At 40.9% G+C, this 24,268-nt stretch overlaps 1 protein-coding gene across 2 annotated transcripts in view; it reads right to left on the bottom strand.

Moving 5' to 3' along the window:
* UXS1 (UDP-glucuronate decarboxylase 1) overlaps window positions 1-23,572 on the bottom strand; it is a 63,143-nt gene extending 39,571 nt beyond the window's left edge. The window contains exons 1-5 of one of the 2 annotated variants that reach the window (XM_080377453.1): window positions 23,353-23,572; window positions 9,631-9,658; window positions 6,991-7,039; window positions 4,818-4,861; window positions 785-845 (exon numbers count right to left, since the gene is read on the bottom strand). In XM_080377453.1, the coding sequence (XP_080233579.1) occupies window positions 785-845; window positions 4,818-4,861; window positions 6,991-7,039; window positions 9,631-9,658; window positions 23,353-23,449 (279 nt within the window). In that variant the 5' untranslated portion in view covers window positions 23,450-23,572. Of the gene's footprint in view, window positions 1-784; window positions 846-4,817; window positions 4,862-6,990; window positions 7,040-9,630; window positions 9,659-23,352 lie in introns of those variants that run through there. The other variant, XM_080377454.1, reaches the window with a different exon arrangement.
* Between the last annotated feature and the right edge of the window lie 696 nt (window positions 23,573-24,268).

The following is a 24,268-nucleotide window of genomic DNA, read 5'->3' as shown; positions in this document are numbered from 1 at the left end:
TTAGCAGGGATCTGACCCAGAGTTTACTCTCTACTACAGAGGCAGAAGTCCATACTCTATATTTACATATCAAGTAGCTATACTTTCTCTGCCTCTTCAGAGCACAGAGACATTGTTTTTGTCCTAGGACAAACAGAAACAAGGAAAAATTTAGGATGCAGCTAACTTCAAAAGTGTTTTCAGATAAAACTGTAACGCTGACGTTGCAGCACAATTCACCGAGTTTAAGAATGCCTTGAACAAGTACTTGTCCTGACTTAACCTGTTCTCCTCTTGTATCATAAAATGCCTATGATGCTTCAAAATACCAGAAAAAACAGAGAAGAGATGAACATTCCCTCAGTCTAATTACTGGTCCCTCTTAATAGTGCTGCAGAGAAGCTGCTTTTCTAGCCTTATGATTAGATTTTGTCCAATTTGGATACACAAGCTTTCTGTCAAGATGTGCTTAAAAAGTTTCCCAGTCTTTGCAAGTTTAAGCTATCTGGGAGCACACAAAAAGATCGTTTGGCAATGCAGTCCTGAGATGTCACAAGAAGAGAACAGCGGCTTATCTGGCAAGTCAAACCTCCAAACCAGAGCCCAAGCCTATTATCCATATGCTGAGTTTGAGAACATCAGCACAAAGTGAAGCACTCTTCTAAACCCTATGCAGCACATACAACACCCAAGGCAATTTACTTTATTCCTGCTCATGTCTTTAATTAATCCTACAAGACTGATTTATATTCCACAGAATTTTTTTTATATTTCCCCAAAATAACCCAAGTAAATACCAACTTACCAGGATTCTTTTACGATCCTTTTCTGATAAAAATTTCACTGGTGGGTACTTCTGGGTGAAACTACAGAACATTTCAAAACAAAGAAGAAAAACTATGTAAGTTTCAGCTTTGCTGCTTCTTTCATGTATCCGTCTTTGCAATATCAAAAACTACACTGACAACCTCCCATTCTAAAAGTTCTGCTACGGGTACCACCTTTTAGCCCTTTTTTCTGAAGAAGGATCTGGGCCAACATGAGAAAATGCCTATGCTTTGTAAAAGCACTGTGAGAAATATCAAAATTATCTCTAAAAGGTGCTTTTAAAATATCTGCTTAACTGATTTTATAGAATTAATCACTTCTATCTCTTGAGAGCTGAAGTGGTGCCAAGCATGACATCACAAGAGAATAAAACAATAAAACACAAGCTGCAATTGGACTTTTTTTAAAACTTTAAAAAACAAGCAACCTTTTTCAAAGTTTTGGAAAAGAAAACAAGTTGTGTTGACTTAGCACACTGACTTCAAACACTTCTCCTTAAAGTTTCAATGTGAGGCTTACAACACGAAGTTTTAATTCTCCTTAAAGTTTCACAGTAATCTATGTAAAGTTTACTATCAGAATGTCAAAAACACTCTAAGATACTTCAGATTCTTACCAGAGACCCATACAGTATAAAAACAGATTAATCTAATTTTCTTCTCAGAAATAGACTGCCATTGCTCTGATGATCTTCAAGCTACTTTCACTTCAATTTTTTTGCACCTTCTTCTTTACAGGAACTTAATAAAAACTAAAACATCCTAGAATAAAGTTATGTGACATATGAATCTTAGGTATTCTCTCAAGCTTTTGATGCTTGGAATCTTATATCATTTAACGAACATGGAATTATATAATTTCTTTCTCCCCCCACCGGCAGGCATTACATAGACAGCAATGAACTCTTCCAAATTCTATTTTATTTCGGTAACGAGCACCGTAGTCTTCACAGTATTTTAATAGCTCAGGTTTTTCTTAACTAAGTATCAGTGTGACACTGGACAGAAATCAAACTATGGTTACTCTTCTCCTCCAGTAAGTCCATATGCTAGGGATGCAATTGGACATAGCATGCAGGAGCATGCATATATGCCAAGAGTTCACACTGACATTATGTTTCCATCTACTCACAGATAGACTCTGACTGAACTGACCCTACACCTCTGATCTTGAAGCGCTTCCTCTGCTTGTAACCTGCAGTACTGGCTCAACAGGAATTCTTTGGAGGCAAAGCACAGATGCTTCTGTACTTGTGTCAACTTTTCGTCCCAGAGTGAAAGCCATTTTCAGTTTCCTGGATAGGGGAAATACAGCAGCAGAATCTTCCAATGTTACCCATACAGGAAGACTGAAATAAGCTACCTGCACTTGCCTTATTATCACTACGTGGGTCACTAAAAGTAACCCTATTTCTTTGATTAAGCTGAAGCACTGAGAAACAGCAGTGCATATGTATAATTCAGACATGTAAAGCCTTGCTGTGAGAGAAAGGCAAATCCACTAATCACAAGAGGTTTTCTGGAGTTTAAACAAAAGTGCCAAATAACTTGATGCAAGGTAAAAGTCAGTCCCCTCCACTTTTAAGACCACTATTTTAAGGTCACATTAACCCAGCACAAAGTCATACAGCTGCCAAAGGGACCTCCCAACCATTTTTGCTCTTTGCATTATACCAGCACTAGCTTAGAGGCAGTGCACAGGAGTCTGGAATTGATCCAGACGAATGTTCATCTTTTGGCAGCAACGTTCAGTTTATCTTGACCTAATGCTTGCTTTGATGACTACACTGCAATGCTTTTGCTGTGCAAATTATTAATAAAAGCTTTCCAACTTTAGCTTCATTTAAACAATCTCATCATGAGACTAGCATTAAGGAATTCTTGTCTTTCCTGCTTCCCAAAAGCATGACAATGGCTTGCTTTCAGGTTTTATCAGCTTATGAGGTAAAAAAAACACTGACACTAGCCAGTAAGCTTTGCAAGCAGGATCAGCCTTCAGACATCTGACAGTGATTAGTTACTTACTGTCACTTTACATAGACATAAAATTCAAAAATTATTTGCAACAACCCACATGCATTTGAACCAGAAGAGGTAAATGGCTACACTATTCAAAAAAACCCAACAACAGAGGCCCGTATTTTGATATGGGCCATAAGAGCCCATAAGCCCACATTTTATGAAAGTAGAATTCCCAGACTGTCTCACAAGGAGTTAAAGAAATATTTTCCTTCTCCTTATTACTAGACATTTGAAACAAGACTCATCAATACACTGTAAACACTACTCAAAAAGAAAAGAGCATTTAGATGGCTCCTGGGAGAAGTTTTAACCTAATGGTTCCACCCAACAACTCATTGCTCATTTGGAAAAATAAACAATTATTAAAAAGAGAGAGAATCATGATAACTCCCACAAAGGTCCTCTGTGAATGGCAGAAGAAAATACCTAAATTGCCAACAACTGAAGCTGAAGATACACTGGGCTATCAATGAAGATTAAATAAGTCAGCTGAACAGAGGCAGTACATCAAAAATTTCATTTTAATATAAAATCTTTACAATGTAATTTGACCATTATAGTTGGTACGGTAGTATCACATGATGCAGCCTACAGTTCGTTTCATGTTGTCAATACATAGTCTAGCTTGATCCACGAAGGTCACATTCACATTAAGAGATGAGCAATTGGATCAGTATTCTCACTGAAATAAATTGCATGTGGCAGTTCACTGAACCTTTCAAATCAATTGTAAAAAACCCCAGAACTGACAACTTTTTTTTTTTTTTAAATCTCCCCGCCCCCCCCCCCCCCCTTTTTTGTTTTACAGCACAGGAGGGGTGGGAGGAGGAGGGGCAACTGCTCACTGGCAAGACAAAATTCAAAACACCAAAACACTGCAGGTGTTGAGCATACCTCTCACCAAGAGCAATGGGATTCTGCTCTCTTCTCCAGAGAAACAGCACACAACTATCAGTATGCCACACGTAACCATCCAGGCTTACTGGTACTGCTTGGGTAAGCCCAAACTTGGTCCTTTGTAATGCAGCATTCTCACCTAGCTGTTTGCTTGGGACATCAACAGTGCAACCTCTGAAATCGTCAAAAGCAGCAGTGTCCTTGTCAGAGCTGACAATACCCACCCCTACTCCAGACTTTAGTTTGTGATGAAAAGTGTCTGCTCATGAGGACACTCGGAAGAAGTGACCTGGCAAAAGGCAACCATGCTTGGGAGCAAGGGAGTTATTTGCAAAGAGAGATGAAATGCCCAGCTTCCCCATCCAGCCTAACATCAACACTTAAGTGGTTCTGCCAACATAAAAGCGAGGAAACTATGTTGCAGGGTAGACACAAGCAGCCAGGGACAAATGGATCAGGCTTGGATTTTATCTCTTTCTTTTTAAAGAACTATGTCAATTTCAGGTGCTTGAGGAACTACAGCATGTTTACTATCTGCAGCTCATCAAAAAGCTTGTCTGCTTTTCCTCAATTGCATCATCCAGTTTAATCCAAGATAACACATTCCCTTACCAATCTTGAGAGGAGTGAGCCTGTTGGGCTCATCCAAACCATGTGCACAGACCAAGGTTCAGAAGCAAATCACTGTACGCTAGCTGGACCATGGTAACTGATGACAACCGTGGGAAATACGTGGTAAAGCATAGTTTCAGTCTCAGAGTTGAAATGAGTATGTTTTTAGCACACACCTGGGCTGGTTACTATACCATAGTAATCTGTTTACCAGCTGGACTCAAATGAGCAAATTCCTCCATAAGATTTGAACTTTACAAAATTCCAGCACTCTCAGTTTACTTTAGTGGGATTAAACAACACGAATACCTTAAGCATTAATGTCTTCAAGCATTCAAGGCCCCATCCTCACTTAGATACAATAAAAATCCAAAGGTACTGAGGCCAAACATTTCTCTCAAGCCTACAACTACAGAATTGACTGCTACAGAACAGAAACTGTGCATTTTAACTGCTTTCCAGATTTAGGTAAAGACTTACCTTTTTTCTAGATCTTTGATTTTCTCCCTTAGAGGTGCAACAGCCTAAAATGAAGGAATGGTATTTAATATTTGAATAGAACAAGATTCACATCACAAAACATGCATACAGGAAGTTACTTTAAAGCAAAAATCATGGCAGTCTCCTATGAAGACTTCACTGAAGACACTCCAAGAACCCTGCATCTTAAAGCAAGCTTTATTGTCAAAAAAGCCTTGAACACTTTTCAGCACAAATCAGATCACCTAGTATAGAGAAATCCCTTAGCTTATCACTGAAAATAAAACATCAAGGCTATAAGTACCACAGCCTTGTTGAGAAGAACATCCAATGTTGTGATTCCTATTTGATAAATCGAAGTAACAAACAAGTGACTTGTCTGAGGTTGTCAAAGGCAATAACAGCACAACAGGACAGTCAGTAAAGCCTCAACTATTTAAATGGACAGCAGATGCACATACTTAGGAGTACACAGACACAGCAACAGAAGCATTAGCTCCAGTGCCAAGGCTATAATTCTCTCAGAACATGATATGCGAATGTAAAGAAACATCAAGTTTAAAAATCTAAGATACATTTCACATCATGATCTGAGGGTATATTTAGGCTTTTAAAAAAATATTAGAAGGAAATCTGTTAAAAAATACAGCTCACCTACCAAGACTTCTGTTTGCATTTTCACTACTTTCAAACAAGAGAATCACTTAAGTCTGCGTCAGTTTCAGGTTCTTTATCACAAGATCCAAATATCTAGCAGTCCGGCCAAATTTCAACAAGTCCCTGAACTCCTGTTTTTAAGTTTAACAAAACCTTGTCACAAAATTTACCATCTAAGGCCATATATAAGTTGAAAGCTATCAGAGGGTTATCACTTGAAATGGTACTATATAGCAACACAACACCAGCCACCATTAATTTGTTTTGTACAAATACTGCTGATTACAGCTAGAAAATTTGGGAACTTCATTGACTGAAATAAGCTGCATAGTCATGTTAAAAGGAAATACAGTATTGTCATTTATATTCATTAAATATCTAGCTCTGTGGAGCAGCAAATAGTTCTTGAAACAGTTTTACTTATTCTGATAGGTCAAGATACTGTACTAGTAATGCTTTAGAAACAAGATCCAGAAATGCTCAACTTCTCAGTCCTTACGCTAACTCTGACCTACTCATTGAATTTCAAGTGTTTGACCATTCTTAAACAACTGGGATTTTCAGAATGCTTGTCGCAATATCTACCAGAATTGAAAAAAAAAAAAAAAAAAAAAGAAAAAAAAGAGGAATGCAAGACACTAAGAACACAATCTTCCCACTGATTTTAAGCAATTTCAGGGGGCTTCTCGCTGTGTCCAGAGGAAAAACTGCTAAGTAAACTTGTTGGAATACAAGACACTAGGCAGACAGACTACACTAGTACAGTCACAGACACCTACACAAGGAGTAGATGGTATTGACCTCAAAGACTCTTGTATTTATTGAATTCTTTATTTTATTGTTATTAGGTTGGAAGTCTAAAAACATCCTGAGAAAGGTCTGTTGCACACACTCTTAACATTTCACAAAAAACTGAGGTTGAAATGGAAATTCAGAGGTATTGGTACAGAAGTTCAGAACCACTGGTGTGTTCAAAACCCACGTCCACTCCAGAAATTGCTAGGACTTGTGCTTAAAGCACTAGTACTGCACACCACCCCAAATGATGAACACAGCTACCACTGCTCATTAGTTAAGAGCAAAACAAAGCATTTTGGGGAAGTTTCAAATTTCTTATATAACACTTACATATATGTAACATTTTATAAAGGTGATACAGGAAAAGAATGTGTATATCCTTCATTCGGCAACAAAAATGCAGTTCTCAGGAGGACCCTACCAGAGTCTCTGCAGCAAATAAGCCAGTAGAGCTATTACTTTCAAGAAAGGTTTAAAGGAAATAAAGTTAAAAGATGAGTTGCCGATCTATGTTAGAAACTCCTATATTAGATCCTATGTTAGAAACACTATAGTGAAGAACAGTTCAAAAACTTGTGTACAGACACAAATACAATGCTTTGAATAGTTTTAGTGGAATGGAAAATAATGAGATAGAACTAAATACACCCTTCCAGTATGAAATGAGTGAAATGTGAGTCCTCAAAACGTAACAGACTACAACTATTAGCAAACCAACCTCCTCTATTTTACTTTCCACCTTCTGATCCCCATTTTCTTGAAGTGACCTGTTGGCAAGAAGAGAAAAAACATAATCTATACCTAAACAACAGTTGCTCCACAGAACCTGCGTCATGCGTTTCTTGTTAAAACACTATCTTCAAAGCACCCCAAGCTAGTATTATTTCAAAAACATACTCAGAGCATATGAAAGTGGATGGTCCCATTCCCACTGAAATCAGCTAGCCCTTGTCACTTAACTTTGGCAGAAACTGAACCAAGCCCACAGGAAAGATTAACAACAATAAAAATGACATTAATTTTACAGAGAAAATTAACTTCATTGTAGAAAAGTGTCTAATCACTACACTGTAGCTGTAGTATCAATCAAAAAGAGAGGAGTAATGTATCTAGTTTTGACTTTGAACTTCTCCAAACCCAAGGGAAAAAAAACTCTTCTACTGGAAGTTGTCTTAAGCGACCACATAATGGGCAATATTGACTTCTGACACAAATGCTACTCTTGTGAAATGAAGCCAAGAATTAAGGACGTCAAGGTAACTTGTGAAAACAGAGTACTGTCTAAGAAGCTGGTGTCTTGCACAAATCTGTGTAGTCTTATTTAGCATCTAATTGTGTAAAGTACCTTCATCAGTTGTGTTCATTCCTTGAGTAAACTTCTACAAGCACAGAATACATATACAATTTTCCTTAGATTCGTAATTCTTTTTTTCAATTAAACCTTCTGAAAGGGGAATTATTTATCTTTCAGTAATAATTTTTTGCATACTAGAGGATTCATGGGTATCCAACATAAAATGGAGTTATTTCAAATAAAACAGAGCTCCTTTACTTGAGACCTGAAGTCATTACACCCAGGGAAACAGAAGATCCTTTCTTAAGCAGATATACATATGCCACACAGTTAGAAGTTAGAGCAATGATTCCCTTCATATCCCTCTGTATAATTCTTACTAATAAGTCAGTTCAAAGAAGCAGAGTCAAAAATATTACTGATCAGATTAGCTTTTGTTGTATCAGTAAAGAGTGCAATAAGCTCCTACACTAAGACACACTGACCCTGAACCACCTTTTCAGAACTAATTGTAATTTACTGTAATACTGGCAAATAAAATCCCTTTGGTTAATACAGCACAAAACAATAGTAAGTAATTCCTGTGAATTCTTTAGATGATTTCCCAAATAACAGAAATTGTAAAAAAGCTCTGCAAACGATCTGTGGAATACATAGCCTTTCCCCTCTGCTAAATGAGCAAGGAAAATTTGGAAAACCCCTCAGAATATTAAAAAGTCCCCTCAAAAATGGTTCCTACTATTGTTTATTCACAAATCCTGGAACCTAAGGACTGGCACTCTGCAGTTTAGCTTTTAATGAGCTCTTCCTCCTAACAAAGACAATCTTATTGGCTGAGGACTAACATCAGACATTCAGAAATAAAGCCTTCCCCTATAGCTCTGTAAGGGACACCTCAAATAAGAAGTCAGATGCAGCTAATAGTAGAAGTTGCAAGGACACCTTATCAAGGAATGAACACACTGGATCCCCATGTCCACCTGCCCTCCTCAAACCCCTCTCTGAGGTTCTTGACTTCCTTCAGAAATGCTCAGCTGCCATAGTTTGCTGGTCACGATAACGTGGTAATCTAAATGATACCTCCATCTGGAAGCCACGCTGCTCAGCAGCTGTTTGCCTAACAGCTGAACACTTTGTGGCAAGGGTGGGAAACTCCAAGAGGAGTAAAATGGGACAGCTTGGGACAGGAACAAATCCCAGGATAAGCTGCCCTGGGTGAATCAGAGCCCAGAAGAAATTCAGCATTTCTCTTACTTTGCTTCAAACTTTCTTTACACTGTGCTGCTAAAATTGGCAACAGACTATCAAACCCCTTTACCAGCAAAACTACATGGTGAAATATTTTGTCCTCTATGCAAAAAGACTTAGTTGTAAGGAACAGACTGTCTCCATATTCTCTTCACTTTCTTTTTCAGCCTCATCTTCCTGGTGCATTTTCCCAAAGGACAAACACTCACATGCAAGCAGAGGTGCTTTAAAAATCCACATTTTGCATGCGTGTGCTATGCCTTCCTATTTCTAAGGGCGAAAATTCTAGCAGACAGTGCAGGATTTATTTTGCTTTTCAGCAGTTAAAAAACATCAAATTCCCTCCCTGTTAATTGTGGAGGAGCAAAAAACCTCAAAACCACATTTCTAATTCTAGGTATAGAAACTTACTTATGGCAAATAGTGGAGAATCTGCTGCTCTTCGATGTTTATGCCTGTATTGTCACTCAGTCAGATCTGTACTGAGGAAAAGTAGAATCCAATCTTATGTGCCCAGCTATGCTAACCAATTTCCCCAAAATCCAAAATAGTAAGATGCATTTGTGTAAAAAAAGGCAGATGCTGAAGTGTAAGATCCTGGGTGAGATTTGCAGTAGACATGCAACCCTTTTTGAGACTGAACACTTTATATTTAAAAAATGACATCAGCTGCTTAGCAACCATCCAAACAACAGTGTGAGCAGTTACTGTTCTGTCTGCTCCCTACCTGATATACAGTGATATGTGCTGATGTGAAAAGGTAAGTTAATTTTACTTCAGATAAGAATATTCAATAAAAAAAATTAGATACGTTACCTCATATGGACAAAGTTTCCCCATACAGCTAGAAAATAAGAAGAAAGAGAACATTACAGTCTCGTGTATCAGTACATTAAGTAATTTTCCTACGATCACCAGAAGGAATTTAAAACTATGTTAAATAGCTTAATCACAAATTGCCTAAAGTTTCATACATGATATATACACACACCCCCAAGTGACTAGAACACAGTTTAAGAGTATGGCAGGAATTCTGATAAAGTTACACCAGACTATAAAAAAATTAGGAAAATACAGTAATTAAATAAAAAAGGACTAGACTTACTGCAGTGCACACCAGTAAATGAGCAGATAAACTTACTATCCCCACACTACATTACATAAACAAACTGTACAAGGATTCTGTGAACTACCATTTGTCACTGCACACAGATTAAACAAACCACAACTCTGGACTTAGTAGGGATATTGGAAAAAATGGCAAGAGCAAGACAGGAGTCCTGCAGACCTGAACCACACAAATTGGGAACTGCAGACTGACATGAGTAAAAAGACTGGCCACCAACAGGTGATAGCTGAACCATTCCAAAGAGATGCCACAAGAGACCTGCATTAAAGGTAGCAAGTACTTGTGCACATATGCGTTCTCTCTCTAAACACACGTATATTGTGATGCAGACACAACATACACCTAAGCAATATAACCAAACGCCTCACTAAGCAAACAAAGCTCATTATTACACTTTGTATGGATAAAAGTTTTACGGAAGACAAACTGCAGTACAAAACAGCACAGTGAATATGTATCAGCTGTGTTCACAAAAAGATTCAGCTGCCCAATTTATTTCCTACTAGAAAAAAATCTGAAACTGTTCAGGGTTTAAGTGATTACACAAGAACTATCAGAACACGGATTTTCCTTTTAACTTTCAACTAGAACACAGAATGTAGTTTGAAGTGAAAAACCAAGAAGCCGTAAACCAGGCTACACACAGAGCTAACAACTTCAGGCTGTCAAGACAAACGAGGTTAATACGGAACAGTTACGTAAGGGACTCTGCAATAAAAATATATCCCCAGTATCTCCAGAAAATCATTCTGCAATTGCTCTTTAACAGACAAGGCTCAACCTAAGGATCCAACTCCTACCGGATCTTAAGAAGGAGTAGCATCCTATATGCAATATTTACACACAGAAAGCTTCTGAAGTGTCCTGCTGAGCTTTTGTAAGCTGCGTTTCAGGTCTCAAGTAGCAGCTAACGAAGTATTTTGCTTACATTCAGGCTTTGCACATACATTTTCATGATTATTACTTACTGATCTCAAGCAGACAATGTGGTGTTACAGAAACAAGAAAAAAAAAAATGTGGCTACAGGCACATTCCAGGCAAGAGAAGAAAGGGAGCATACTCAGTAAAGAGGCATAGGGAGGATGTGAGTGAGGATACAGTAATGCTGTCGCTGTTAGGACGGCAAAGCTACTGCACTTTTTTTAACTACTGAGTGCTGATCAGTAATTCAAAGAGTAAGTCAAATTAATCCACGACAGACTACCAGGCAAACTGTAGGAGGGCACTGTGATACCTGTGGTGTATCATAAAACCTCTGTTGTCTTCTGGGGAAAAAGATAAAGGAAGCTTTATATTAGAACAGAATATCAATAAAATCCAACTGAATTAAAAAAAACACTGTGGGTTTTATGTTAATTAGATACAGTAAATTCTCTGGGGGGAAAAAAGGATACAGTGTTGAGCACGAAGTGAAATTCAAGTTATTTACCCTCTGGCTAGGATTTTAGAATTATTTATGATAACATTAATGGAAAAACACTTTTTTTTTTTTTTTAGTGAATGATGACCAACTGGCAACTACAGGTACAGAATTCTCAAGTTACATATTACTCTGCTATACTTAAAATCAGTTATTTTTCTGGGCTACAGAAACCTATACAAATAACGTAATGTATTGTTTACACAGTGGCAGGAAACATCTGGGCTTAGTTCATGAAGCATGAATCCATGAAAAAAAAAAGAGTTGCCAGCTGCACCACAAATACCACCCTGCCAGTTCTGTTGCAAAGACAGTGTAGCTACATTGCATACAAGAAACTGGCTTCCTAAAGAAAACACGTTAATTGTGTGTGTTCAGCGTCCACAGCAGGGAAGGGGAGCTCAGAAAGCCATTTGTGTATTTCCAGAAACACAATGCTTGATATCCCAGTTCTGTAGGAATAAATGACCTTCCATTAAACTTCTAGGAAATGTATTTTTGTACATTGAAGGAAAAAAAAAAAAAAGGAAACTGCAAAACTAACCACGTAGGAAATACCACACAGAGGGATCTGAAGAACCCTAAAGTCAGTCTTGCATGGAGGGAGGTGCCACAGAAACGTGCTTGAGCATACTGCCCTTACAAAGGATTCTGAATGCACAATTCTAAGGAGGATCTCTTTGGCTACTGTGTGTTCATATACACCTTACGTTCAAGGCTGAAGGGATCAGAGGTAATGTTTTGCACTACAATGGAATTAAGGCTTTGTTGTTTTTTTTTCTAAATTAATATCACAACTGTTTATATAACGGACTTACACAGCTGCAGAACCAGCAGTATAACTATGGCTTACAGAGGACTTCCCTGACTTGTTGCAACCTTGTCCTAAAGGTTATGTCAAGATGAGTTTGACATTCAGGCAAGAATGTGGAAACATATTAAGGCAAGTGAGCCCAAATCCACATGCAGGATGATGCAGATATACAAGCTTAAATCCAAGATGAAAACTCTCATGGGCACCATAAAACCCCTTGACAGGCCCACCAAGTTCAAGCACCAAAAGCTGCAGATAGTAGATGGTCAAAAAAACCCTTCTATACCAGCAAGAAGGCAGGTACAGAATCAGGCACTACATGCAAATCCAGTTTTCAAAAGTATCAGGCTCCTAACAGACCCAATCTGAGCAAATGCACCTCACTGTAAAAGCCAATCTTAAAAATATACAATTAAAAAAAATGCCAACTCTAAAGCCAAATCTCTTAAGCCAAGAGGTATTCATCCAGGATAACAGTCCTATGCCAGTTCTCAAACCTTAGAGATTCAACACCCTCACACCCCACAGCCACACACAGTAAATACTCTATGAAAAACTTCTATTCATCAAACCAGAGCGCATTCATGGCCAGAAAGTCTACCTGCCACCTACTGAAACTCTATCCAAGGGAAGAATTCATGATTAATTGGACTAGACAGACAGAAGCATGACTTGTAACCAAACAGTTAAGACACTCGCCTACAAGAGAAAAGAAACAGAGATTCTGTTTGTTTTCTCAAAGACTATTTGTAAACCTCACCTACAGACTGATTAAAGTGATAATAAATTGCCATTAGGAAGAGATCAGAACATCTGGATTGTTCCGAGATGCATGAAAACCTGGATTAATGGCCTGTAAGTGTAAGGTATAGTCCCATTTTTACTTTTATCTGTTCTGGGATGTTTTCCCCTCTCTGCATCCCTTCCATAAAATAATGACAGCAATAATTTTTATTGCAGTGTTTTTGCAAGGATTAATTGCAAGTGCTGTGAAGATTAAAAATACATTAGAGGCATTAATCACTCCCACAGCCATTGCACTTTAAAGTGACAGCTTCCAGCAAAGAGGAATGACATGACTTAGATGAAGCAATAAAGAGCTGTACTTCTAGAAAAGAGAAGATCTGTTTCTTAAAGCCTTAACCACAGTATCGTTCACTCAGGGTTTTCAGAAAACCCCAGTCCTCTTTGTTTGGTTTGTTTTTTAACCCTCCGGCCTCTAAGAGATAAAGCTGTAACCATTTGGCAAGCACAGCGTTACAGTAAAATTGTTGTGGATTTCCAACACTTCTCAAAACTGCCTTAAACAAAAGCCAGTCAGTCACAGATGAATACAGAATGGGTTTCTTTCTACTGAATACACTTATATTCCTGGAAATTTAAGGGTTTGATTATTCTTTCTAGAGAAGACCCTTTCTGAAATTGTGGCAGATGCAGCGTAGTACAATGACCAGGCTACTTTGAGCAAAGGAATATTCCAAAAGCTATCCTTTGGGTACAAACCAGCTCTGCTTACATGCAGTAAAAAAAAAACAAACACAAAATCTGTTAAGTCACACTTGAAAAAGTACAGCCGAATTTGCAAGCAATTTGCTGTTGAGCATGCACTATTAAATGGACATTTCCCTATCTACTGTAGTCATACTTCTAGCTCTGACCAGCTGTACTTCAACAGCAAGCAAGAGTTATTCTTTCAGACCCTCAGAATATAGGAACAGAATGTACATTCCCACCTGAATATCCTTTGAGTTTGTCATCTCCAATAATTCATAGGTTTCTGTAAAACACAGATTACTACTCTGAGAACCTTGCATGCCTTAATTAACCCACATCCACAACAGGCTAGGAAACCAGAAAAATAACAGACAATCTGAACATGGGGAAAAAACAGAATCTCAAAGAAGTCTGCGCCTTCACCCCAGGATGATCCCTCCTCTCCCGGTCTCTCTAAATAACATCAAAATCAAGTCATTTACCATTACTGCCTTGTGATAGTCATTACTCATAATCCAAAATTATTAGTGACAATATTATTTTATCATCACATGCATTTTAAAAATGGATGTTTTAAAAAGCAAGACCATCATACCTATAGAGATCCAACTGTACAAAAAACAGATGTAATCTCTTTCAAAACCATTTTCTTTCCCAATGGCTTTGTTTGCATTTTCAAGACACTCAATTAAAGAAACTTTTACACAAACTTTTGTCTGACTGAGCTGAAAACACAGGACTTTACTGCCCTCCTTATAACCTCTGCTCCTCAGAATAAGAGTACAAGATGATGTTCATCTCATACAGATCTCACCATAAACAGACATGAGCATGCAGGAACAACATGAACTAATATACGGTTGTAACTTGAATATCTACAGCAAAATCGTTAAGGTCTGAATGTCCAGAGTTAATTGCTTCAGCCAAACTTCCTATTTCAGAGACATGCAATGTCATTCAAAAGAGTTTTTTTCCCCTTAAATATGACCTCCATAGTCACTCAGCAGCTTCAGTCTACCACCAGAAATAAGTTTTTTGTCTCTAGAGGAAAAGTTTACAAAAAGGATTAAGTAGGCAAAAGGAGCTCCTAAAATGCTTATTTTTACAGATGCATTAAAGTCTTACTTTAATTCTTTTGCAGATCTCAATTAATTAGATATATAATAATGTAAAGAAAACTATAATTTACTTCAGGAAACTTATTTCCCACACAATGTCCTTGTCACTAAATTGGAGAGATACGAGTTTGATGGATGGACTACTCAATGGATAAGGAACTGGCTGGGTGGCCATAGCCAAAGAATTGTGGTCAATGGCTCAATGTCCAAAGGGAGATCAGTAAAAAGTGGTGTCTCTCAGGGATCTGTACTAGGACTTGTACTGCTCAGTATATTTATTAATGACACACAGTGTGATTGAGCGCACCCTCAGCAAGTTTGCAGATGATACTGAGCTGAGCAGTGCCACTGACGGCAGGGATGCCACCCAGAGGGACCCTGACAGCTTACAAAGCAGGCAAATATGAACTTCATGAAGTTCAACAAGGCCAAGTGCAAGATCCTGCACCTGGGTCAGGCAATCACCACTATCAATACAGACTGGGTTACCAATGGATTGAGAGCAGCCCTGAAGAGGACTTGGGGGTACTGGTGCAGGAAAAGTTGGATGTGAGCCAGCACTGGGCAAAAAGCCCAGAAAGCCAACCGTATCCTGGGCTGCATCAAAAGAAATGTGGGCAGCAGGTCAAGGGAGGTGATTCCACCCGTCTACTGTGCTCTCATGAGACCCCACCTGCAGTACTCTATTCAGCATAAGAAGGATCAGCTTGCTGGAGCGGGTCCAGAGGAGGGCCACAAAAATTATCAGAGGGCTGGAGCACCTCTCCCACGAAGACAGGCTTAGAGAGTTGGGGTTGCTCAGTCTGAAGAAAAGGCTCCAGGGAGACCTTACTGTGGCCTTTCAGTACTTAAAGGGGGCATGTAAGAATGATGAAGATAAAATTTTTACTACATCCTGTAGTGGCAGGAAAAGGGGGAATGGTTTTAACCTGAAAGAGAGTAGGTTTAAATAAGATACAAGGAAGCAATTATTTATTATGAGCGGTGAAACACTGGAACAGGTTGCCCAGAGAAGTGAGTTCCCCATCCCTGGAAGCATTCAAGGTCAGGTTGGATAGGGCTCTGACCAACCTGATCTTGTGAAAGATGTTTGGGCCCATGGCAAGGGGACTGCTCTAAATGACTTTTAAAGGTCCCTTCCAACACAAACCACAAACCATTCTTTGATTTTGCCATGCATTTCAAACTGCATTTCACAGTCTAGATTCCATAATAATAAAAAACCCTCAATTGTATCCTATCTGTAATTCCAGTTTGTTAATTTGCTTTAGAAAATCATTATACTGATGACAGTATGTTGCAAAATTAGTGGAGATAACATACAATTACTTATCATAACTTTGTGTTACAGAACGTCACCTTCCGTACAATAATTTGAACATTAAAAAAATTTGAAAAAAATATCTACTCCTCTGGTATGTTGATATGGATTTCTATATGGCAAGTAGTTCTTTCTGTTGTATCTCCTAAACTGACTTCTTGTTCAACAGTAGAGTTCCTGCCCCAAATAAAGGACAGCAGATAACAACTGTAGCTTTTCCCACATGGGAAGTACCCTAGATACCAGGATACAGGGTTTTCTGAAGTGGAAGATGCTCTCTCTTCAACTTGGGTAACATGACTACTCTACGTCAATCCCTCAGCTAGTCATCACCTAGCAAAACAAAAGCAATATAGTCACCAAGACCTTTTCTGTATCTCCTCTTAAAGAACACATACTGAAACTTTGGCAAACAAATACACTTCTACAGCTATGAGATATCACATTATGCCATTTTTATTTCTTTACAGGGGTTAACAAAGCTTCGTACTGGATGGGAAGCTAACCATGAATCCTTATTTTAACAGTTCAGTTAGCATCATCATTTCATGACTGAATTCTGTTCTTCGTTTCCCTGATGGCAAATTCTTTCCAACTCTTCTGTTAAGTCTTTTTTCCAGTTCTATGTTCAGTGTTTCTACTCCTTCCTATCTCATACCTTTAGCATATAATTCTTTACCACTACTCACCCACTTTTGTCTACGCTTTGTATTTTGACAGAAGTGAAGGTAACACGCTCCAACTGTCAGTTATTACAAACAGAAAAAAAATTCCAGAATTTACAACAAAAAATAAGAACACACATAACTCATCACAGTTATGGAGTTCCAAAGAGGAATTTTCAGTTTTCCTGACCATCTATATTTGAGTGTGCTTGGACATCATAAAATGTTCTAGCTTTGAATTTACTGTCTTGAAACAACAAAGGGGTTTGCAAATACATTGACTGCCTACAAAAGGTTTGAATTCCCAAGGGAGACAACAGAAGGACTTTGAGCTATACCTAACTGGAGTACTAAGTAATAACTGCATTCTGAATTGGATTAAAATTATTTTGGCAATGTGAAAGCTAAGCAATCTAAACTGCTAACATCTCCGTGTCCCCTTTTCACTTAGTCATAGAAAAAGAACTGAAAACCCTAAGTGTCTTTTCTTAAACAGCAGCAGATGATGGAAAAAACTCTATGGAATTACATCTATCTCCACATAAATCTGATCTACACAATTCAAAAATGTACAAAAATTGTTAGAAAAGCATTTTCTCCCCTTGCTTTAATGCAACATGACAGGTTAAAGAAACCAGCAGAAACCTTCTAAGCCAACAGACCTGTATATGCTGCTGTTAGGGCCACACACCTCCCTGTTTCAAGTGAAGGAAAAAAGAAACCAGCAGAACTATTACCTCAACAACTAGAATACATCGTATGCAGTTTAAAAAATCATGACTTCTCCAATCTAGATGGCAGTGCTGTTTTTTCAAATTACTTAAAAAAAAAAAGGGGGGGGAGGGGGGCACGTTTGCACAAGGGAGCACCTGCACAGGGGCATTGTCATCTTTAATTTAGCTCTTGACCTTCCCTTTGTTTCCCAGACATGGTTAGCAAAATAGTGGGACATTTTTCAAGAAACTCAGGGAGGCACAGAATATTCCACACTCCCAAGACAATGATGATACAGCAGCATGCACATCAAACCCCAGAAACTGAGCAGTCAACCAAGGTAACATGACTCAAATCAGGGTCAATTACTTTCAGCATTTTAAGTTTGTTTACTGCCAAGATTGTTTGCAGCAGACTCACAGCATGCTCCAATGGTCAGCACTGTAACTGAAACAAACTCACTTCTCACAGTTGCCTTTTACAAACCTCTTCAGATGGTGCAGCAACCCCCACCTCTCCCTCCCTAGCGTCCACAAATGAGAAGTTGAAAACTACCAGTTTCAACTAAACTCTGCTTTGGTCAAACAACCTTACATAAAAGAAACAATCAATATAAATGATAAGGAAACATTTCCTCTTTGCAAAAAAACAGAGGAAGTAAGATGAAAGCTCAAAGAGCGCTTGCCCTTGAGTGGAATAATGACAGGACCACCTCCTGTGGCCCATGCCACAGAACAGGTAAATACTAAGATAAAATATTAAAAGCCAAATACTAAACACAAAAATTAAATGGAGATAAACTGGGAACAGTAAGGGTGAATTTCTCTAGGACGCCAAAAAATTGGTTTAAAACATCATGGCTAGCAAAGCAGCGTTGGGAGTCCATCTATTCCCGATACACTCAACTGAAGCATGAACAAATTTTCATAAACTACACAGCCATGGCTAGTTGGAAGCCTGATGAGCAGGGAACTGGAAGCTGTTGAAGACAGTAAACTTATTTGCATAAAGCCACAGATGAAAGGCAGCTCTGCAGGACATGAAGCTAGCAAACAAATGTTTTTGGTTCTTTTCATGAAGAATCCATGGCATGCTGACACAAAAAGCAGGCGAGCCTGATGTCACATCAGACCATTTCTAACTCTTCCATGGTCAGTCAATCCTGTTGTCTAGTTGTAAAACAGCTGGGGAAGGAAGATTTGTGGTATTCTCCACAGCAGTGCTGAACAATTTTCAGAGAGCTAGCCTGAAGCAATAGGAGACACCACAAACTCACAGCTACTTTTCTATTACGAAGTGAAAGTAAAAGCTTACAGAACGCAACAGTAAGAGCATTTAACCTTTGAACACCTGCCAGACAAGTAACATACAAGATTCAAACCAAAAAACATAGTCACACCTTGATATTTTGAGAAAAAGTGTGTGACATTCTTCCTAGCTGACGTAAATCCGACAAAAATACAGCTAACCTTTTAAAACAAAGGATAACAAACTATGGAAACTAACAATGCTGGGAGAAGACAAGCCACTATACTGCAGGATGTACTTCTCTCCCATCATTTTGACATTTTAAGTTGTTTCAGTAGCTCTGCTGTAAATTATCGTATACAGGTAACGAGAGCTTAAGCTTCAATCTCATGACAGCACCTTAGTGATCCCTCTTTTTTCCCCTTGGAAAAGGAATGAGGGAACTGACATACTTCCTGAGAACTATGTGAGCTACAAATGAGCAGAGAACTGTTCTACCTCACCAGAAATAGAGCTCTCAACTTTATCTTCATGAAGAACGTGCAACTTCCTTGTTACAAAAATACAGCAGCAGATTATTTACATTAGCATCAAGTTTAAAGCAAACCATGCAGATTGATGAGCTCTAGTCTTCAAATCATGGCTACAAGATTTTACAGGGTATTTCCAACAACTTAAATAAGGTTCTGTTTCTACAAAGACCTCACTGAAGGATTCCATATAAAGCTGAATAAACATTTAAAACTTCAGAGGGAGTAAGTTTAAGGTGTCTAATGTATCGACATACCAACCCGCGAACAGGTGGGCTCTTTAAAAAGAAAACTCTCGGCTTGCATTTAAGTTATTCATATTGCGGTGACACTGCATTTATATTTTTTTAACAGCATCTATTTCATTGCTTGCTGTCTTATGATCTGTCTACATTTCTCATTATAGACAACAAAAATCAACTAAACCCACTTCACTTTTGTTTATAATCACCTCATGCTCTTAAGCTGTCATTTCACAACAGCTTCAAGATGATGCAAGTGCAGACCATGACTGAAAAGATTTGTTTCAGCTCACCCACACATGCTCCCTCGCTTCTTTGCTTAGTGCTTGCACTCCTTTACTATCTTGCTGTGGATTAAATCAGAGAAAAGTTGTAGCAGATTTTGTCCCTTTAAAAGGGCAATGAAAATTCAACCTTCCCACTATATGTAGTGCAGTACAGCCACGCAATGTCCACAGAAGGAGACAGCACTGCAAGTGAATCAACTAAGCCAATTCTGAAATTTTTTTTAAAAATACATTGAGTAGCATTTATCAGACCATAGTGTGATTCAGACAGCTCACTAGCTGCACTATCTCCAGATCTATCACTTGGGCAATGGGGAACAAAACCATCCCTTTCACCTACAGCCTACAGATAAGTAGTTTAACTGTTCACTTCAGTTTTTCCAGGGAACTGTAGCTTAAGTTACTGCAGCTTTTAACTGCCTGCTGCATAGAAATGTTCCTTTTGGGTTCTATTTTTATATACACAAACTATGCATAGCACACTGTTTAAAGTGAAAAATTATTTTTTTTTTATTTAAAAGAAATTAGATTTACAGGGATGAGACATCAAATATTAATTAATTCAAACCCCAAAGTAAAGTAAGGATCCCTCTTATGCTAAGTGCCACTAGGGAAACCAGTGAAGTCCATAAAAAGGTGTTCTAGGTATCTTTAACACAATCCTGGCTGTGCACCTGATGTCACAGCAGTACTTTGACTAAAGTCAAGAAGACCCTTCAGGTGAGACACTAATTGCAGACCTGCAAATGATGGCAATGCTGCCAACAGCACTCCCAGCTGCCTGTTTCAACACTGCAATGCCTCCTCAGCTGGGCCAAAACAGCTGTCTGAATTAACACCCGTACTGCCAAATGGTTATAACCTGAAAAGATCATCATCATCCAGACCAGTTCCTTTACCTGGTGCATACCACAGAAATTTCAGCTCTTGTGCATGGTGGATGCTGGCAGGAAATGGGAGATGGGGAGCAGGGATGTCTAAGCCAGCTGAGCCATCCAACACCTTGTGCTGTGAAACTACCAAGAAAGCCACTCAATCAATGACTCTTAATTAAGAGTGAGATGGCAGAGAGCCTTCCAACCCACTGTAATAAGCTTTTCCTCTAGTTTGCAAACTCTCACAGAGAAGTTAGTCAGGCACATTTGTAACAAATTTGCATTCAAAAGCAGAAGATTTTTAAGAAATAAGACACTTTTCAAAAAGATACTCTCTAAACAGTCTCTCAGAGTTTCACATACAAACTGACAAAATGGCACTGTCAAAAATGTCCTATCTCCTAGTTCATAAAAAAATAATATACTTGCCAAGAATTTCATTCCCTGTAACACAGCATGCTCCAAATCTGACTCCCCATGTACAAATGTTGAATGCCAATTCAAGGAAAGGAGGTGCACAGCCTGAAAACACTTAGTCATTTGGAGAGTACTTAAGAAAGAAGGAATGTAAGAAGTGCCAGCACGTACACCTACGCCAGCAGCTCAGTTTTCTCAGATTCTATGCTATTTTAGTCTGGCATTATCTGACTGCAACCAGAGCACAGTGATGATTCAGTAATATTGCAAGTACGCTTTTAGGATAGGGGATTGGGATCACAATCACTTTCATAGAAAAGAAAACAAAAAACAGTCTTGCTAGAATCTATTAGATCAGTGGTCTGCTAGCATATCATACTATATTGAAGACACCAGAGACATAATTAACAATTCCACTATTTTTGACCACTAGTCAAAAGACTGAAAAGGACAGCAACCTGACATGTTAGACGTGCAAAAAAATTACTCCCATCAGACACCAACCTATTCCTTTTTCAAGCTACCTTTTGCCACACTGATCTGCAGTCCCTGTCCTGCCCCATTTTCTCTGAATCCAAAAGAACAACCAGAAACAAGCAGTGAGAAGACTTCTAAGACTTACAGCCCAGCCAGCAAAAACCATATGGCAGTTCTTCCCTTCCTTAAGACTAGCTTTTACTCACAAAGCTAGAAAGCAAACACCAGCTACTGTCCATAGAATCTAAAGTCCCAACGACCGTGTCAATTGCCACTCAACTCCAGTGTTTTCACAGCAGCCTATTGATTTTGTTTTCAAAACTAAGTATCTTTTTTGACAAAAGATCAAGCCTTTTCAAAATAAGAACAGACATTAAGCTGTCCCTGCTTCAGTATGTTGGGACCTGAAGTCACTTGGATAAACAAACTGTTCTAAGAGCCAGAGCTGGTACACAACTTCAACAATAACAGCAGTAATGAGGTCCTGCAAAATACAGTAACATATGGTAGTAAAGGGAATTCTTATGTGATGGTTCTGGGGTAGGAAACACCACCCCTTCTGCCAAATTACTTGAGCTGTAGCTTTCCACCCTCCCAACCACAAAGGGAGAATACAAATCCGATGCTCCCACCCATCCCCGAAGCTAGCTCACCTATATGTGTTTTGAAGCACCAAGAGAATCACTGGTCCCTAGCTAAGCTGACACGGCATCAAAGATCCTTCCTCATGATATGCCATCTACATAAAGTCTCCCTAAGCCTAAAACCAAAACAGGTGGACATAAAATAAAGTGAATACAAAAAATGCAACAGAAAAACCTGGACGAGAAAGGGCAGAGCGGTGACAGGACAGCGTTATAAAACCGAAGCCATAAACATCCCTGCCAGTGGTTATTCTAAGATTTTCCCAAACACCTCTCTGCCTCTCTTCAGGCTCTTAAGACTCCAGCTACGTGCTGAGCTAATAAACAAACAATCCAACATTTATTTAACCCCAAAGGCCGTCGGATGATTTTACAGAAACCAGACACGACGCCCGCCCTGGAAAACTTCCCCACAGGCTCGCCTCACGCAGCCCCCAGGTTAAGATCAAGGCGGACAAAGAGCGGTCTGAGGCGGCTGCGGAAACATTCACTCCTTGAGCCACGTCTCCCTCTCACGGCTCCCCCTCGGCCTCCCTGCCCAGGCGGCCCGGCCCACCCCACCGCCCAGGCAGCACGCCCGCCCGCCGGCTCCGCTTCACGCCCGGGGCTCGGCCCGAAGGCCGGCCGCCTGCCGCACGGCGCCGCCGGGCCCCGGGACCCGCTTCCCGCGGGGCACCGAGGGGAAGCGCGGCCGCCTGCCCCCGGAGGAAGCCGCCCGCGGCGGGCGCCCCCAAGGCCGCCGAGGGGACATGGGGTGTCCCCCCGCGCAAGCTCTCGGGGCGGGGCAAGGGGAAGATGCCTCACGGGCACCCCCGGCACGGCCCGGCCGGTCCCAGCGGCGGCCCCGCGGGCCCCTCCGCCACGGCCTACCCGGCTGCCCGCCGGACTTGGGAAAGTTTCAGCAGGGAGGGGAGAGGGAGGAAGCCCCCAGCCCCGCTGCCCAGAGACGCGGGGGAGACCCCTTCCCCGCCGCGGCAGGAGCAGCAACCGGGCAGCGCAACGGGGCGCGGGAGGAACTGCTGCCGCCGCCGCCACCGCCAGCTCCTCCTCCTCCTTCCCGCCGGCGGCGGAGGGCACGGGGAACCGGGGCGCGCGGGCAACGAACGGCCGGACCGGAGCCGCCCCCACCCCCGCTCACTCACAGGCGACATAGGCGACGAAGGCGAGCCCCATGAGCAGCTTCATCCTCCTCCGGTTGATGGCGGTCAACAGGCGCAGCAGCGGCCCCTTGCTCACCATGCCCAGCGGCAGCGGCACGCAGCGCCGGGCGCCTGCACGGCCGGCCACGCCACCGGGCTCGCGCGCGCGGCCACCCACCGCTCGGCTGCGCTCGGCTCCCCCGCCCGGGCACCGCCCGCGCAGGCGCAGCAGCGCGGCCACCCGCTTGCTCCCCGCCCCCGCTGTGGATGCGGTTGGCGGCCGAACGGCGGCCGGAGCGGTGGCGGCGCAGCGTGGCGCATGCGCGGGGCGGCCCGCGCCCTTCCCGCCGCCGGGGCGGGGGGGCTGCAGTGAGGCGAGGCCAGGCCAGGCGCGGCCGTGGTGCCGCGGGGTCCGTCCGTCCTTCCTCGCTAACGAACGCCGGGCTCTTGGCTAGAGTCGCCCGCCTCCCACACAGCGTGCCAGAGGAAAAGGGAGGGCGAGCCCGGGCCCATGCCTCTCCATGCCCCTAGCCCAGCCTTTCAGCTTGCGTCACCATTGGTGGTCTTGGTCACCTGTCGCCTCCCGCCGTGGTGGCCCTTGGTGACCTGCCGGACGGACACGGGCACAGCATTGACAAAAAGTGTGTCACGCCGTCTTCTTTAGTGCCCGGTATTTTGCAAGTACCGTTTGCCCCATCCCAAATGAGCTTTCCATATCTGCACACATTATCTTTGCTATGGCAAATGATAAATCTGTGATTTTTTTCCCCCCAAAAGTACTAGTTGATGAATTTGCCTGTGTTTAGGATAATGAGATTGCAGTTACCTTAAAATGTTGTTCTACATTTCTACTGCAGCTTCCATCTGAGGTCCTTGTGGCCTGCTGGAAACTGCAGGTTTGTATTTGCCTGGAATGGTA

Source organism: Falco punctatus (assembly GCF_963210335.1).
Source record: "Falco punctatus genome assembly, chromosome: 2".
Classification (NCBI taxonomy): Eukaryota; Metazoa; Chordata; class Aves; order Falconiformes; family Falconidae; genus Falco; species Falco punctatus.
The sequence above is the reverse complement of the archived record's forward strand: the minus strand, read 5'-3'. Positions and strand labels throughout refer to the sequence as shown.